The 17,308-nt window shown below is 39.6% G+C and overlaps 1 protein-coding gene across 8 annotated transcripts in view; it reads right to left on the bottom strand.

Moving 5' to 3' along the window:
• Nucleotides 1-16,990, bottom strand: part of ADAMTS20 (ADAM metallopeptidase with thrombospondin type 1 motif 20) — an 84,930-nt gene extending 67,940 nt beyond the window's left edge. For all 8 annotated transcript variants that reach the window (XR_007379936.1, XR_007379935.1, XR_007379937.1 and 5 more), the window contains exons 1-4: nucleotides 16,578-16,990; nucleotides 16,051-16,385; nucleotides 5,101-5,263; nucleotides 746-1,008 (exon numbers count right to left, since the gene is read on the bottom strand). Coding sequence is in view for 5 of the 8 variants with exons in the window: in XM_048961075.1 (XP_048817032.1) it covers nucleotides 746-1,008; nucleotides 5,101-5,263; nucleotides 16,051-16,385; nucleotides 16,578-16,668 (852 nt within the window). In the remaining 3 variants the exon portion in view is untranslated. The remainder of the gene's footprint in view (nucleotides 1-745; nucleotides 1,009-5,100; nucleotides 5,264-16,050; nucleotides 16,386-16,577) is intronic.
• Between the last annotated feature and the right edge of the window lie 318 nt (nucleotides 16,991-17,308).

Below are 17,308 nucleotides of genomic sequence, written 5' to 3' on the forward strand. Positions count from 1 at the left end.
ACCAATTAATTGTGTCTAGAGGAAACTATAGAGCTACTCAGCTCATCTACAAGATGATGGTCAAGTGATTAATTCTTACTTAAACCAGGTATTCCCATGGAGACCAAAAGCGTGACTTCTTCGCAAGTCCAAACAAAATGCAGTTCACAGAAATTTAACTTTTTTGACAGACAAAAGAATACAAGATCTAGAAGTAATTCTACAGAATATTTTAGCACACCTTTTAGTAAAAAAACAAACAAACAAAAACAGTTAAACAGATGTCACAGTAAATCTTTTGATTTTACTGAGCTTATACTAAGCTGCGAAATGATATAAGAGGTGACTTTTAGTTGAGCTGTGCTAAATTCTTACTTGAAACAAATAATGTCAATTCAAAAATCTGACCCATATCAATCTGAAGTTTGTTGAAAAAACTAGGACTGCCATAATCAAGCATTTTTTCACAATACCTTTTAACCTCTGTCTGCTTTAATTAGTCACTCTTAATTCACTGGAGCTTGACCATTCTTTTAATGTAACAGCAAATCAGAAAATTGGTCAAGCATTCTAAACTACACACCTCATTTACGTTTAACTGAAGAGGCAGAATCTGAAGTTTTGGCCCTACTTGTTTTTTGTTGTTGTTTACGGAATCTATTTTAATACAGAATTCAGAGAAAGCAGAAGACAGAAGTTGCATAAGAGAAAACATCAAAACAGGAAAAAAACCTGAAATTGCTAGTACTTATTAAGTTTTACTTACTATTGACATCAGTGTTAATACATAGTGCTGTAAATTCTGTCCATGATGACGAACCATTTTGGTGTCAGCTGTAACCATCACTTCTACATATCTTGGATAAGAAAGAAAACGTTTTTTCCGGGAATGTGGATTATTGCCAGCATCCTCCATAGTCAGATTTTTAAAAGCATACTCTAAATTTGGAGACTTCCATAAAATGTTTCTCTCCTCATTTAAGCTGCTGACATTTGGATGTAGTAAAGTGCTTTTCTTCACCTCCTTTTCTGTAATATAAAAAAATTAATGCAGAATTCAGTTTCTAAATTTAAAAATAGACATGCAACTCTGTCTAAAGTAGACAAAATTATAATTATGAACTTATTTCCAGGAGAACAGATAAAAGAATAAAAATATATTACACACAGAAGGAACATAAATTAGATGTCCTGAACACTATCATACAGCTTTTTTCATATATGGATTCAATGTCAAAAATTAGTTAAGAAGAGACAGCAGTATTATATAGCTCCTAGAATGCAGAATAATCCAAACAGGAAGGCTGGAATGAAATAAGCACTAGAGCTTAAGCAATGAAAGAATGGAAAATAGTTAATTGAAATAGCCATATTCAAACACAGCCTTTTAACATAACAAAACCAACAACAGCAAACTATAAAGACTAGACTCCAGTCCTGAACTGACATCATTTATATATGAAAAAAGCTATATAAGTAACTTTCTTGACAGCTCTATTAATATTTGTGGCATAGAATCAGAGTCTAAAAGATACAGCTTGGAGACATCTCAATATTCAGCACTTCCCAATTTGCTACCTTCAGGGGCTTGTGACATCTGAAGAAAACTCATGCCTCGATCAGTCAGTCACTTCAGCAATGCCCACAAGAAAACACATAGATGAGAAGCATACCTGAATTCTCACTATTCCCTGGAACTTAAGTGCCTAATGTGGTATTCATCCATTCAGATTCAGTCCCTATTATCTTTCTGGAAGCTAGATTTCCTTTTAAGCAGAAGCTGCCAGAGTATAGCTGCCAATCCTTAGCAACTACGTTCTTCAAACTTAAGAGATCCTGACTCAGGTGTCATTCTTATTTTGAAAGGATTTAAATATTATGTATTTCATCTTCTAGTGGAAGAGCCCTCCTCATTAAGCTTTAATCTACTTCTGAGATGTCAGCTGTCCCCATTAAAGTCAAGACACAACGTTAAATCAAAATGACAGTAGAGACAAACACCTTGAAGTCTGCTGAGTAGTCACCTGAGACAGTCACAAAATACAAGAATAGCAACTCAAAAAGAATTATTATCAGTAACAGTGAATAGAAAAAAGTAAGGGCTGACATAGAAGAAGACCATGCTAGTGAGTACCTATAAATATTTGATGTTTTCAGACTGACTGACTCAATACAAGAAAACCAGCTGAAGCAGTAACACACTCATCTTTATTACATCACAGGAGTCTGAAACTTCAGAACACTGGAAAAAATAGGAACCAGAATCCATACTTAAGATAAGAGCTGAAGACCAATCTGCGGACTAGACAACTTCAGTACTACACTAAATTAAACTCATTTTGTTTATGAGCACAAAAAACAACAAGGGGATGAACAATAGCCAACATATAGCTATCATTATGTCAAACTCCTCTAATTTTCCTGTATTAAGGAAACAGGATTTATGAGTACGAAATGTATCAGATGTCCTTCCCTGACAGAAAGATTTTAAAAAAAAAAAAGTGAGGAAAAATTAGCTAGACAACTTTAGAAATAATCACTGTGATCCAATTTCAAACTAAGAAGATGAGCTGAAGGAGACTTCAAAGGTGTAGCAGCATTTCATTCACAGTGTGGAAAAAAAAAAAAAAAAAAAACACAACTAGATGTACAGATACCAGAGATTGGGAAGAGCATTAGGAAATGCTGTAAAGGTAGAACAAGTCAAGACAAAAGATTTAATGTTTCAATATTGTATCAATGAATAAGTAGGAAACAATTCTAAACAACAAAACGGATGAGGGATTTAAAGTTAGACATATACAATGATTTTCATGATTTTTTTTAAACAGGTCATGGAAATCATCTACATTAAAATGTCTAATCATTCAGCTTCTCTTTATAGTCATTGCAGTGAAACAGACATTTCCATGTAGTAAATCATGTTACCCTAAAAGGCATACCTAAAATAAGTCACATGAACCAGAGCCAGCGATCCTTTCTCTCCTCCAAATATAAAAAGAGGAGAAGGATGACTAACACAGATGTAAAATATCTAGAGTTAGATGAGATGGATCACTATTGTCATTGCAAGTCACATCCTGATCAAGCATAAAATGTTTAGCTTAGAAATACTACTTCCACATGGAAAGCCTTTCCATATACACTTGTCAAAATGCACTAAATGAAAGAACCAACTCTCATGATCACAAGTCTTTTCCCCTTTAAGAAAAATCATGACTAACTCAACAAGGCTAGCAATGAAATAGAGAAATATCTTATTTAGGACAAAAATACTACACTAATACTTCTTCCTTCATGAATTCCTTTGCAATGCCCACAAACCCCAATAGTAATTGGACAGTAATCCCTGGCTCAGTCTTCTGTAGCTGATACAACACATAAAACAGGGAAATTGACTATTCTCTTTATGCTTTTCTTGCAGTAGTTGCTAATACTGGTACTATTCTACAATATGTCAATACTGGCATATTGTACAATACTCAACTCAGCTAAAAGAGCTCTGCTTTGGTTCAGTACATATCTATCATTTAAAATTAATAAATTGGCTCTAAAATCACCTTCCTGTTATTCAAAGCTTTGCTCTTTACTCTTAAGTGGCAATTATGAATAGGTAGCACCACCTTTCAAAAATACAGAGCTTTAGGAAAAAAAAAAAGTCTTTAACTGGAGCTCATTCAATGGAAGACAATCATAACTGTAGCTTTATGCATCTACAAAAAAAAGCAGGATTTTCAACACATTCTGCGTACAAAGTATAATTTTGGAAAAATCCTAGATCACAACATTAGCCAAAACAATGCTATTTCTGCAGTTTGTGCTTTCAAACAACTGGCCAGATATTCCTTCAGGTAAAATTCGGTATTTTGTTCTCTTCAGATGCTCCCAATGTTGTGTAAACACTTCTGAAATGCAAATAGATTCAAAATGCATAAAGGCAGATTCCAGTCTCATGTAAGATGTAGAATGGAATTAGACAGGATGTTTCTATATGCCAAACTGAACAAAATTTAACCTGCATTCTCCTTCTTTGAGTCTCCAACACCAGTATTTTCTCTGAAGCCCAATACATGAAGCCTGTATACTTCTACTAAAATAAAAGCATTTATTCTCACTGGACTTGAAAACGTTTTAGACAATAAAAAATACTTCTAACACGGCACTACTGTAACAGCAAAGGTTAAGATCATTGCTCATATAGGCTTGAGCTTCTACACTGAAACAGGCAACATTAAGTAGATCACACCTCTGTTCATAGACAAATTCTAAACATCTTATCAGTTCTTCCTAATCCTGCTCTTCTGTGTAGCTTTTATTATTTGATAGAAGCTCCAGGTGACTTTCTATCAGCAAAACATTTTCTGACTACAAAATTGCATTCACAACCATGAAAACTAGCTCTGAAGTTTTCCACTCTACTAAAAAACACATTCGTTTAAGACATGATGCTTCCTACTCACTTTCTTGTGAGGAATGAAGGTTTTTGTTTTAATTCCGGGTTCCCATTCTCTGCATATGTTCCCACTCTAAAATTACAGTACTCAGCAGTTATCTTACATACTATGACACTACGAAAGTACAACCATTCACTTGTGACACATCCTAAAATACACATTTAAATTACCCCCCTTGCTTTTTTTTTATAAATATGTATTTTGTAGTATGAATATGTTATTAAAATATCCAAAAGGAAAAACATCTACATTAATGGGTAATATTATATACTTTCATTCTTAAGGAGGACATACATCTCAAATTATTCTTTAAGTTTGCAATAACATATTAACTTTTGTGACTGTAAGCAACAGCAATTCCCAGGGATCTACCCTTTAAGTGTTTACATACAAAACAACATATGTATGGTGTAAAAACAAATCAAGAGAGAAGTTCCTGAAACACAAGGATATACCATTACATGCCTATTTCCTCCTATATTTAAATTTACCCAGTGGCAGGAAAAGAAGTAATGCTTGCCAAAATTATGTGAGAGAAAAACATAAAGGTCTAGTGAAACAATCTGGAGAAAAATATGTCTTAAAATGGCAAGTTGCCTTTTTTTTTTTTTTAAATATGAGAACTAACACTTGAAAAAAATTGCATTAAAAATGAAAGTGACTATACCTGAAACTTCACAAGGTTTATGGGATTTCTGATACTTTCTATTAATTTCTTCATGTCTGTATATAAGATGTGGTTTGTTATGCTCATCTTCGTGTTCACCTCCATCCGTTTTCATCAGAGGTTCTAAAAAATATTCACCATCATGTGCTTTAAAGGTGCCCATCTGAAAGTAAGAGAAGTAATTGCTTTATTCTTCACTAAAAATAAAATCAATTTTTATAACTTTCATGATATAAACTACTAAGATAATATTTTCAGATTAATGAAAGTAAATTCACATGAGACAGAAGTAGAAGCTGGAAAGCAAGAGTTTCTTTTAGAGTCTTGTTCCCCAGAGAGGAATATCATAATAGAGACTACCTTACTCATAAGTAAGGAGGATATATTAACAGTACAATCAAGGAACACTAACAGTATATTGTATGTAATCTTTATACAGACTTAGTAAAACCAAGGTCACTGAAGTAAAAAGAATCAAAGTATAACCAAGCAGGACTGCTGAGGAAACTGCATAGAGAGGAGTAGAAGCCATCAAGAAAGGTTTAGCTGCTGTCTGAATTCTAGACTGAGTTGTTGCCTTCTGTCCTTCACATAACTTATACAGCCTTTTTCTTCTAGAACTGTGTTTTCTCCACATATTAGCAGCAGCATTAGCCTGCAATAAGGACTGATGCTAAGGTTCAAACTACCAAAAAAGGACAAGTGTGGCTGCCATGTGAACACCTAACAAGCTGATAGATTCTTTCCTGCTGGCATACCCTAAACCCTATTTTAGATAAGAGACATTTAAAATGTTACTTCAGACTTAATGGAAGAAAAAAGAAAAAAAAACACTTTACTGCTGCTTTATTCCTGCAAGTAACTTTTAGTTCTTCCCTACTATCCAGAGCTCGAGCAGATATTCTACACCAGTTTCTTCAGTAACTTGTCCAGTTAACAGCCTTTAAGATTTTATTAAAAAATTATTTCAGCTATGACAAATGTCAACTATGAGAATAACAGCTAGTTATACACAACTAGTGAGGAAAGTTTTCAACAAACATTTTTCAAACTCATCTTCTAGAATAGGAAACTTCCACTGGAAAAAAAAAAACAAACAAAAACAACAAGAACAAGAGTTTATTTCCCTATCATTTCAAAGTACAAAAGTCACTAATTCATGTTTTCGAGCGAGTTTCATAACTCTGAGGATCCCACTACTCAGATTCCTTATCTTGTACTCAAGCCTACCAGTGGTAAACTACCTAAGAATCCAAAAATGTATTCAGGCATGCATTGACCTATACAGTGAACAGTTAACACAATGCACCATGACTGACCTAAGTGAATCTAGTATTGCTGATACTCCACAAGAAGTAATCCTGCTTTCCTTTTCCTCTATGTACTCCCACAGTTCATTTCAGCACCAGCAATTAAGCTTACATACACAAATTCCACTCTCCAGCTAAGATCTACACTTCCTACCAAAGAATGTTATTTCTCAGATGAAATGGTAAAGATTAGCTGGGGAAACAGAACTATTTATCTAGGAGAGAAGCAGGGTGTAACCACGAAGACACAGTATTAAAGGCCTAACAACATCTGCAGTTCAACTTTGATTATTCTGAAGTTTAAGCATCACAGTCAGAACTGACACGAACATCTTAAGTGAAATTAAGAATCTTGTCCTAGTAGTAGGCATACTGAAGTCACTTGGGAAGAGATGGGGAAGCAGGCAATGCTCCCTCTTTTAAAAGACACTGAGAAGTAGCAGTAACCATGTTTATCTGTAGTTCACAAAAAAAAAAAAAAAAAAAAAGAAAAAATCACCAGGAAGCAGAACACATTCTCTTTTGTTACACATAACAAAAGATACATTATAAGCTTACAAGGCAGAAAGGTAGGAAAGACAGCTGGAAAGGAAGAGTTCTGAACCACACTTCAGAATTATTGCTTTCAGAATTATCCTAATATGTTTTAAACCAGAAGATTAAAATCCAAGGTACAGGAGGTTCCACCTTTTTAGGCACTAGAGAAATTGCACTAGGTTACCTATCACTTATTCATGCCCTGGGCAATTGATTCTTGCAGTCTATCAGGATCAACTGTCTGTTTGGTTACGTGCATTTGGCTGATCAAAATCTGTAACACAAGCTTTTATCCTTCCTTTAATTCTCTCCTCATAATGTATAGATAAACAACTAATTACTACTGTCACTGACTGGATAGGTATATATCCCACCTGCAGTCTATGATGAAATTCACTGCACATCTCCTATCCAAGTTGATAAGTCTTTACATTGCATGTGAAATGAATATACTGCACAAGGGGAAAAAAAAAAAAAAAACAACAGTGCTTTAACAAGTAGTATATTATACCTGCAATTTAAAATCCAAGCTAACATTAAGACCTACTAACATTAAGAACTACTCCACATCAGTAAAATAAATTTGAAGTGCAATACTAAAAAAATCCACGCATTTGGAGACTGCAATACCCATATGTGGCTGCCATCAGATTAACAAGTGGAATTCAGCATCTCAAAAGGCAAGTCAGCCAAAAAAAATCTAAGTGAAGCCAATTTTGAAACTACCACCACCAACCCTTAGACTAAAGCTTTATTTTGATTAACTATGTGTTATCTCCTCATTTTCCTAACACACGGGTCTACAAAGTTCAATCACCAGCTACACTGTTCTGCCTGGTTTGCAGTGCTTCATTCATGAAAGTCATATTTCATTCGGTGCCAGACAGTAAATAAAAACGGAGCCATTCCTCTGAGTTAGGCACACAAAGAAAAGGACTTGAAGATCCAAATTTAAAAAATAGTGCTATACAACCAAAAGCAAATAACCTGGAAGTACAGAGGTAGGTTGACGAAATAGAAGTAACAGCAGGTTGCTTCTGCAGGAAGTCAAATCAGAAGCAAACTGAATTTACTTATCTACAGATGCTTTTCAAACAATGTAACAAGAAATCTGCCCTAAGCATTTTACTTCTGTTCTCAGATAGAGATAGAAGTATATTTAAAAGGTCTCTTCAGTAGAAATAGAACTTAAAACCGAGAAGACCCTGCTGTGCATTATAAATAAATGGTCCAAAGAAAGTAAGAAAGAGAGAACACTATACAGAACATATACATAACACAGACTTGAGGAAATTTGAGAAAACCCACACGAAAACGATAATTTATTTCTTGGGTTTAAAATCTTCTGGATGAGTCAGACACTTTATACTCAATACTGAATGGATCAGAATGGCTACTGACTTTATATGATATGCCTTACCAGCTTGAAGTGGCTTAAAACTGCAGTCTTCATCAATGCGTTTGCTCTATTCCAAGAGTAGAAATAAGTATTGCACAACTTATGGTTAAAGTATGTACTGTATGCACATACAAATTACATCCTTGTGTATAATGGCAACTTCGAAGAACATATGGAAAACATAAGGGACATAAAACAACTTTTGAAAACATGGAATTAATATGTCCAACAGCAAAACTAGAACAACTTCAGAAAAATGCTAGGATGACTGTCTTGAAAACATGACTCTAAACTGGCAGACTCCCTCCCAGGTAACTTCTGCTCCTATGAAGGTTTTTCAAGCCCTTACAGCGTGGTTCTAACTCCAACTCAAGAACCTGCAAGGAGTTTACAGCAAGGACACTTTCTCATTCAAACTAAGTTACAAAATACCCTCCTCTTGTATTACTCTCCCTCTTTCCCATATCATGTTAATTCAAAGCTCTTCTCAGTCATGCCAGTAAACCCTTCACTCTTCTCTGCCTGCTCCAGGGTTACAATGTTTTCTAACAAAAGTAAGAGATGCAGCCTAATTAGCTCCAGGAAGAAAAAAGCATTAGGGGTTGTCTCATAAAGGTACACTGCCAATATCTGCAGAAGACACTTCTACCAGAAGATAATTCAACCAGAGAAATACAACAAGACAGTTGTAGCTTCTCATTAAACTGAGATAATAAAGAAAAAACTAATAAATAAGCTAAACAACAGAATAAATAACCCAGCTAATTAAAGAGTTATGTAGTGGAATACCTTTTTGGAAGTGAAATGTATTATTTCTTCCAATCAGGTTCTTAAAGACTGAGTGTAAAATGAAAAAAAAAAAAAAAAGCACACAGGAAAAAATACCTAACTGCATGCTCTAACTTCATATTTGCCTACCAATTTTGTGACACCAGGATTTCATTAGCAGATAGCAATCATATTCCTGGCAGACTAAATCACACTTCTGAGAGTGGGCAGGTGCATTATCAGTTCTGTCAGAAGCATCCAGGGTAGATAGAAGTGTAGGTCCTGGTTGAATACTATCATGCTTTCACTCAGGAACACAAAAAAAACTGTTTATATTCCATCTAATGGCAGAGGGGAAAGCACACATGGGAAGTGGAAAATTCAGACTTAGGTATCCTGAGAGTCTCATTGTAAGTCTACTGCAGGCAGCAAAAGACCTGGCTGAAGCCAAGTAAAAGAAGGCATTCCTGAAAGCTTATAAGTCAAATGTGTAGTAACAGGCCAGTTATTTTAATATGCTCTCCAGTTCTTTGCTATGTACCTATCTGAAAGACGTACAGAAAAAGCAGGTAGAAGAGCCTGCAGGGGTCATAGCAATTAACAAGATTCATTGGAGTGGAAGGAAAATGGAAGGGAATGAGATGGCCCATTTATCCCTAAAACTTACAGTGAACTAGTTGGACAAATCAAGTTTAAACATACCTGTCAACTTTTGTCACAGAAATATTGCATTGAGATTGTGGAAAGTTAGCTATTTCACAATGCCCAGAGGAACTGGGAAATGAAGCATACGTACATATGATTGTATTTATCTAAAAAAAAAAAAAAAAAAAAAAAAAAAAACCACTCATAAGTACTTTATCAAGCTAAATACTCCCCTAAAATGCAAACCCAAAGGATCCTCCAAACACTTGGTCTTAAAGGAAACTCCACCACAATCTTGTCTGTCTCAGTGAACAAGAAGAAAAGCTCACATTTCCAATTACCTCTGTTTAGGAAGAGCTGTCCAGCTTTTAAGAAAACACAGAAACACTTTTCACTCTCCTAGAGAGCCAAATAACTCCAAGAGGCCCTTCTACCCTTATGAGGCAGTTATCACTCCAGCAGTTAGCACATGTAAGGTACAGTGAGAATTTCACCTCAGTTTAGTCAATTGCAGTGCATGCTTTAAATACTTTTGTCAATCTGGTTATGTCCAGAAAATGACCTCTTCTCATACCACCTAACTTAACTACCACAATCTTACATCTTCTACAGAAAATGAAGACAGAACAACGAGAACTGAAGCTATTGCTGATCTGACATCTCACAGGAAAGCCCATCTATACCCAAGAACTCACAATCTGCTGGAATCTATGACAGCCAACTGCTGACCACCACAGAAGGTGGTAGCATTACTTTGGCTTTAAAATGCAGGTTTACACAGCGTCCCAGCTGGGCTGTTGCTCAGTTCACCTAATGCTTTAATTCTGTCTGTACTTCCTCTGTTCTGATTCATATGTAGAAGCACAGCATCTCTGGAAATAGAGATGCAAACAGCTTGAGGAAGAAAAAAGTGTTTTAAGGATTTTTGGGGGTTTTCTTAGTTGGAAACTTAAGCAGTCATTTTTTAAATGACTTGTGCAGTCAGCAGTTATTTTGCCAAGATGCGTAGGCAGAAGCTGAGTCAGCAATACAGGTCCATATGCAATTATAGTCTACCCTTACATGTATGGAAGACCTCTAATGCCCACATGCAGAAAAACAGTGCTAAGACAAGATAACACAAGTTAAAAAGTCTGCACCATCCACTCTGAGGTCAACAGGCAAGACCAGGAAACAGGCAGCTGCAGTCATCAAAATAGTCTCCTGTTCAAAGAGACTGAACATCACAAGTGAAAATACTTAACTGATCCTGCTTCTGACAACACACATTAGGGAAAGATAAGAACGCAAACCAAAGAAAGACAAGAAAATGCAAATGAATTGAAGTCAATAGCAAAAAAATAATCAAATAGGAACACAGAGGAAAAAAGCCACAAACAAAGCAACTGAATACCAGTATTTCTACCTATAAGCTCACTCTACTTCTGAATTGTTTTTGTTCTATTCAGTTTCTTATGAAACAATTCATCTTTTACTCAGTTAGTCCTTATACCCAAAACCATTTTGTACTGTGACAAAATAAATGCCAGAGCCAATAACAGTAGTAGTGACTTTTTTTACTGTTATATTGCAGATATTCAGGGCTAGAGATCCACCTTGAACTCTCCATGAGTAATAAAACCAAGACTATTAAGTGCAAGTGTCAGGTCAGCCTGTCAACATGAATAAGACTATGTATGCCCAAACAAGAACTGATCATCTTGACATTTTAGTATGACTTCTTCCTTGTTTATGAAGAAAAAAAAAAATCTGTAAGAACTATCGTGTGGCTTACAGATGCTCACAGACTTCAGTTATCTGAATATTGAAAGCTAATCTGACATTTAAATTTAGAAAATAACTTCTTGGAAGCTGCACCTGTATGTTATATTAAGGTAAACATATCTTCCAGTTACAAGTATTGAAGTTTTCTTTGGAAAACCACTGTAGCTTAACTAAATGAAGTTACTAGTAGTATGCAGTACAAAAAAAAAAAAAAGGCGGGCAGAACTATCAAGGCAACAAATCTGTTACCTGCAATAGAACTCCACAAGAAATTACATCTTGATTAGACACTTCTGTAGGTTGCTCCAGAAGTAATGCCTCCTACAGCCACACCACCATCTGCCTTTGATGTCACAGGCTAACACAATGAAGTGTAGTAGAGGCTGAACCTTCCCATGAATATTCCATTACATTTTGTTGTCACGTGACAGACAGCAGCAGAAGGGCAGTCTGACAGAACAGCATCTGGCATAGAAGTTCATATAAAGTAAAAGGTGTGTCAGTTAGTTCTCCTTCACAGAAAAAAAAAATGGCATCCACTGATGCTCATTAACGCTTGCTGAACCATTATAGAAGCCAAGCAGTGGATGTGACCACAGTGGGTGGTTCATTTCAGCAGCAGCAACATAAGGTACATTCTGGATGGCCATGCAGAGCTGTCACATGACAACATGAAGAGCATCCCTACCAGCTCATCCACACAAACCTGCTAATGGTGGTGATTATGCTAAAAAAAAAAAAAAAAAAAAGTACAATTTCTCAGCTGCAAAACTCTATCAAATACTGGTACTGTCCTCTTTGTATCTATCATAGCTTTCATGGAAATAATGTAGGATACACTACTTTTGAAACAACCTACATAGTTACAAATAATGATATCTCACAGTCAGATACAATACAAAATTGGCATTTGATCACATTTGTCAGTGAAGTTGTAGCCTATACTTTCTTGAAAGTTAAATTGCTTTCACCTATGATTTCGCTGTCAAGATAATGTTTGAGAGGTCACTTTTGTCACTGGATTCACATGGGCCTTCTCAGCAGATCTTGTTTCCCACATTAGTATGAAGCTAAAATGGACCAATGCAGTAAAAGTAAAAAGAGATTTAGATCTTAGGAAAATAGAGTGAAATCAAGTGCAAGATTTAAAAAAGAATAACACTCTAAAGATGTAAGAAATGCATGTATGCAATCAGACATTCAACAAGGCACCCTGGCCATCACTACAAATGACCTTCTGCCTTTGACAGCCTCCCAAACTTCCCTAATTACAGGCTCCCTCCTTGCAATTACTACAGGCTCCCGACTGACCTTCTAACCTCCCTTTGCCATTTGCATCCCTGAACCCAGGGCACACTGAAACATAACACAACAAAACTGCACACAGGGTGTCAGAGGCCATTAAGCAAAGCTCCATGGGTACTCTGGGTTGCACATGCTCTTGGCACACTCAGAAAAAGGCTTAACTGAAGGTGAAAAGAGCTTGGGGGAAAAAAGAACAGCAACACACTCAGCTTCACAGTGCTGTCAAGAAAAGAAGTAACCTGGGAAGCAGCAGTAAAGCTGCCAGCATAGGTGATGCAGAGCTTGGGGAAAGGAGGCTACAGGATAATGTCAAAGAAAGTACATGGTGCAACTTCAGATCACTCTCAGGCACATCTTAAGAGCAACTTTTAGAACATCACCCTTAATTTTCCTATAAGTTCACATTCTTCATCCATTTCTTGCTTTTAAAGAACTGCTCTACAGCTATTGCCTTACACATGCAAATTTGGAAGATAGAATTCTATCTAATAATTTTAACCAATCCCTTGTATTTTAAATTTCCACACACAAAACTCATGTTTCGCATAGGAAAAAACAGACCTAGAGAGAACAGATTTTACTTAAACAGAATACAGAGCTGCCAAGTCACCACAGCCTAATTTCTACTCACTCACAAGAAGCAGCATCTTACCTCAGCAGCAATCCTTAAATCACTTATCTCTACATTTATCCACAAAGCATAGTATTGTCAATGGAAGAGAAATCTAGCTTACTTTCACAGGTACATTTGTTGAATGCACAAGGCAAATACATTTTAAAACCCCTGATCTACTAACTTTCCTAGTCATTCAACATGAGAACAGCTGCACTGGGAAAGTGAAGAACATGTTTAGGGAAGATACTACAAAAAGAACCTCTATCTCCTTCCTTTTAAAACCATTCTCCTCCAAAGAAGTGCTCTCTACTAGCAGTCACACAAGGAGCATGAATACAAAAGAATGAGGAAGAACAGCGGGCTGAAGGCAGCAAACCAGGTTGGAGAATACTCTTTACATACATCAGCTGGTTGTGACAGTCTCCTTATCCCCTCACAGCCCCTCCCTGGCAGCTAACCATGTCACACAGAGCACCAGCCACCCATGCAGAGCTCTGCTTCCTCTCTGCGAAACGTCACCAGGTTCATTAACAAGGATAAGGTGGCCATAATGCTGGGGTGCCACAGACTGTGACATCTACGTTCCCCAAGGCTACGCCTGCCTGGCAAAAGGTGGTGGAATAAACAACAAGAGAAGGTCTGGGGAAACTCTGGGAAAGAAAGGCATTTGGTAGAAGCCCAGACCAGAGATTCCTGACAGCCAGGAAGTGACGGAGGCCATGAAGTACAGCCAGAAACTTCAGTGGAAGTTCACAAGGCTCATCTATAAGATGTAAGGGTTCAACTTACTGCTGTTCAATGGCTTCTGAGGGGAATAATGCATAGTATAAATTGTAATGTTCAAATGAAGTATAGGAAAAGAAAAGTATGACATTTTAATTATTAAAGGAAGTATTGCACTGATAGTTTGGGAACCACCAAATAATAGCTGTTGGGACAGCTTTGAAGTACAGTAGTACACATTTTTCAGGTAAGTAATTTCCCTTCAAGTAATGAAAATTGACCACTTGCAAGAAGATAATTAAAACAGGCAATAAGTAGCTAAAAGAAAATACTATCTCATCTATTAAGCTTCTTGTATTTATCTTGTGTAGACTACAGCACCATTCTCAGTGTCATGCTATATGAATGAACTTGCACATGAAAAACATTTGCAATTACTTACGAGGACTCCTCTTATCAACTCCTTCTGTGCCCCAGGTATGCAACAAACTAAGGGCTTTAGTGTAGATTCAAATTGGGTTTTGTATAAAGCAAACCAGAACCAATAAGATCTGTTGGTAAAGCAAGAAGGCAAAGTTGTGCTGCATATAGAATCGAGGCTTTGTTGTCTTCTTCAGCAATTTCTGCAGACCTGCTCTCAAGTCCAAAGGCCTCAACTCAAAGAAAAGGTGGTATATAAGCACAAATCCAACAGTAAGCACTAGACAATACAAGCGTCCCTCCGAAGTATCACTTCTTTCTGATGCTCTTCCATCTCTTGCATAACCTACTTTCAACACACATCACACTCTCCAACATCCTTCCACCCAATTCCATTGTATCTTCTATATACTACTATGAAGAGATAAGAAAACGCTGACACTGGATTATTTCAGTTCCCAGAAGTCCCGTATGTCTATACTGTGGCAATAAGAAGCACCACACAACCCTGACTTGAATTTAAAGAAGACTTACAGCATCCCATATTGACGTCTAGCTATTTTAAAGCACTCAAATTTCAGTGACCGGTATGGCAGTAACTGCAGCTTTCACAGAATCATAAACTTCCCTGGGTTGAAAAGAACCACAGTGATCATCTAGTTTCAACCCCCCCTGTTATGTGCACAGTTGCCCAGCCACTAGACCAGGCCTCCCAAAGCTCTTAAGTATTTCATAAGTAGTGATACAGCAAAGTGCCAGATATCTCATCTTGTTTTTAGACCAGGAACTATGGAATGCAGCAACACAGTACAACTGCTCTGACATACAGTGGTGTAGTACTATTTCTTCATTATACCCCTGGAAAGACATAAACACTATTAAAGTAGAGGTACAGAATCTATTTCACACAGTTTTGATTTATTTGTTCAATTAAATTGTGTGCGGAAGCATTTTATAGTCACACTCCCAAATAAGCCAGTAGGAAACTTCCCATTCACTTCAACAGAAAGATGACTGTGCACCGCCAAGAACGTGACACCTCTACAGAACAGCTGAAAGCACTCAGCTTCAACACTCAGTCTTCTCTCATCATCTCAAGAAACATTATTCTAACCTTATACGTAAATAACAGCCATCTAGCTGCAAACACCTGTCTGATGCCAACTGGCAGCATCATTTTTACCAAACAACAGCTTCCCGAGCATATTTTGTTTTCTCCCTTGTAACTACCAGTTGACGCAGCTCTTGAAACTCGGAGCGTTACATCAAGCAATGCCACCATCGGCCAGCGAAAGACTCTTCGAAAGCAGCGTCTGTATATCCCGTCACAACTGCAAGCAAGCAGTGCCAAGACACTGCATGACCAACCTCTTGGAAAGCCTCCCGAGAGCTTCCGAGCCCTGCATCTCACTGCGTGCCTTTCAGGAAGGAGATGAATGGGGCCGGGGAGCGCACGCACTTACCAGGCCGCCGCAGACGCTGAGGACGGCCACGTGCGCCTGCTGCGCGTTGACGTGCCCGCGGTAGAAGCAGTGCCGCAGGTCGGGGGAGGGAGGCTGCCGCGGGGCTCCGACGTGCACCGCAGCGAACTGAGCGGAGATGAAGCCCGCGTCGGCGCTCAGGTTGAGCTGGAAGAGCTGCCCGTACGCGCTGAGCCGGTAGTGCGTGCGGAGAGCGGCGGGCTCCGAGCTCCTTTTCCTCCTGCTGAAGTGACGCGCGTGAGGAAAAACTTCTCCGAACTCATTCACCCGGACAGGTGTGATGATTTCATAGGAGGACAGCTGCTTCACTAAGGTCTCTGCAACGGAGAGCGCGGCACTCAGCCTCGCTGGGCAGCGCAGAGGCGCTGGGGCGGCGCTCCCCACGCGGAGCCGCACCGCTCTCTCCGCGGAAAGCCCCCCGCCGCCGCCCCGCCCGGTTCCCCCCCTTCCCCCGCCGGCCCCTCCGCAGCCCCACGGGCCGCCGGCCGCCTTTGTTGCCGCTCGCTTACCTTGTCCCGGGTGGAGGCGGAGCGCCCACGACCTGGCGACGAGCAGCGCGAGGGGGCACAGCACAGCCGCCAGTAACTTCGCCCCCCGCATGGCTCGCTCCGCGCCCGCAGCACTCCCGGGCCGCCGCCTCAGCGGCCGCGAACCGCCTGGGCCGCCCCCGCGCCGCTCGGCTCCCCCATGCCGCCCGCGTCCCCCCTCGCCGCCGCCGCCGCGCTCCCCTCACGAGGCGGGAAGCCGCCCCGCGCCCGCAGCCCTTCTCCTCCCGGCCCCTCGCATCCACTCCCAGCTCCGCTCCGCCGCCGAGGTGGGCGAGGGCGGCCCTTCCTCCTTCCCTCCGCCTCCCTCGCCCCTGCCGCAGCCGCCGGCGAGGAGACGAGGAGGATGCCAAGCCGCCTTCAGGCGGTGACCATCCCTGGACCTGCACTTCAAAGCGGGCCCCGGGCCCGGCCCGCCCCCGGGGCAGGCGCTGCCCAATGGCGGAGCGCGGCGCCTCCTCCGCCCGCAGCGCCCGCCCGCGCCCGGCGCCCCGCGGCTGGGGGTGCTCCGAGCCTGTGGCCGCCTGGCACTCCGCGTTCCCTGGCGGAAGCGGCCGAGAGCCCGAGAACGGTGTCGTTAGGGGGAGGGAAACGGGCTCCTGAGACGAGCGCTGGTTTTTAAGGAGAGCCGTGAAGCCCGGCTGTCCCAAATTCACCCCAAGAAGGGCTCCGTAAAGCTATGGACCGTCCCTTCA

The sequence above is a fragment of the Lagopus muta genome, chromosome 1 (genome assembly GCF_023343835.1).
Source record: "Lagopus muta isolate bLagMut1 chromosome 1, bLagMut1 primary, whole genome shotgun sequence".
Classification (NCBI taxonomy): domain Eukaryota; kingdom Metazoa; phylum Chordata; class Aves; order Galliformes; family Phasianidae; genus Lagopus; species Lagopus muta.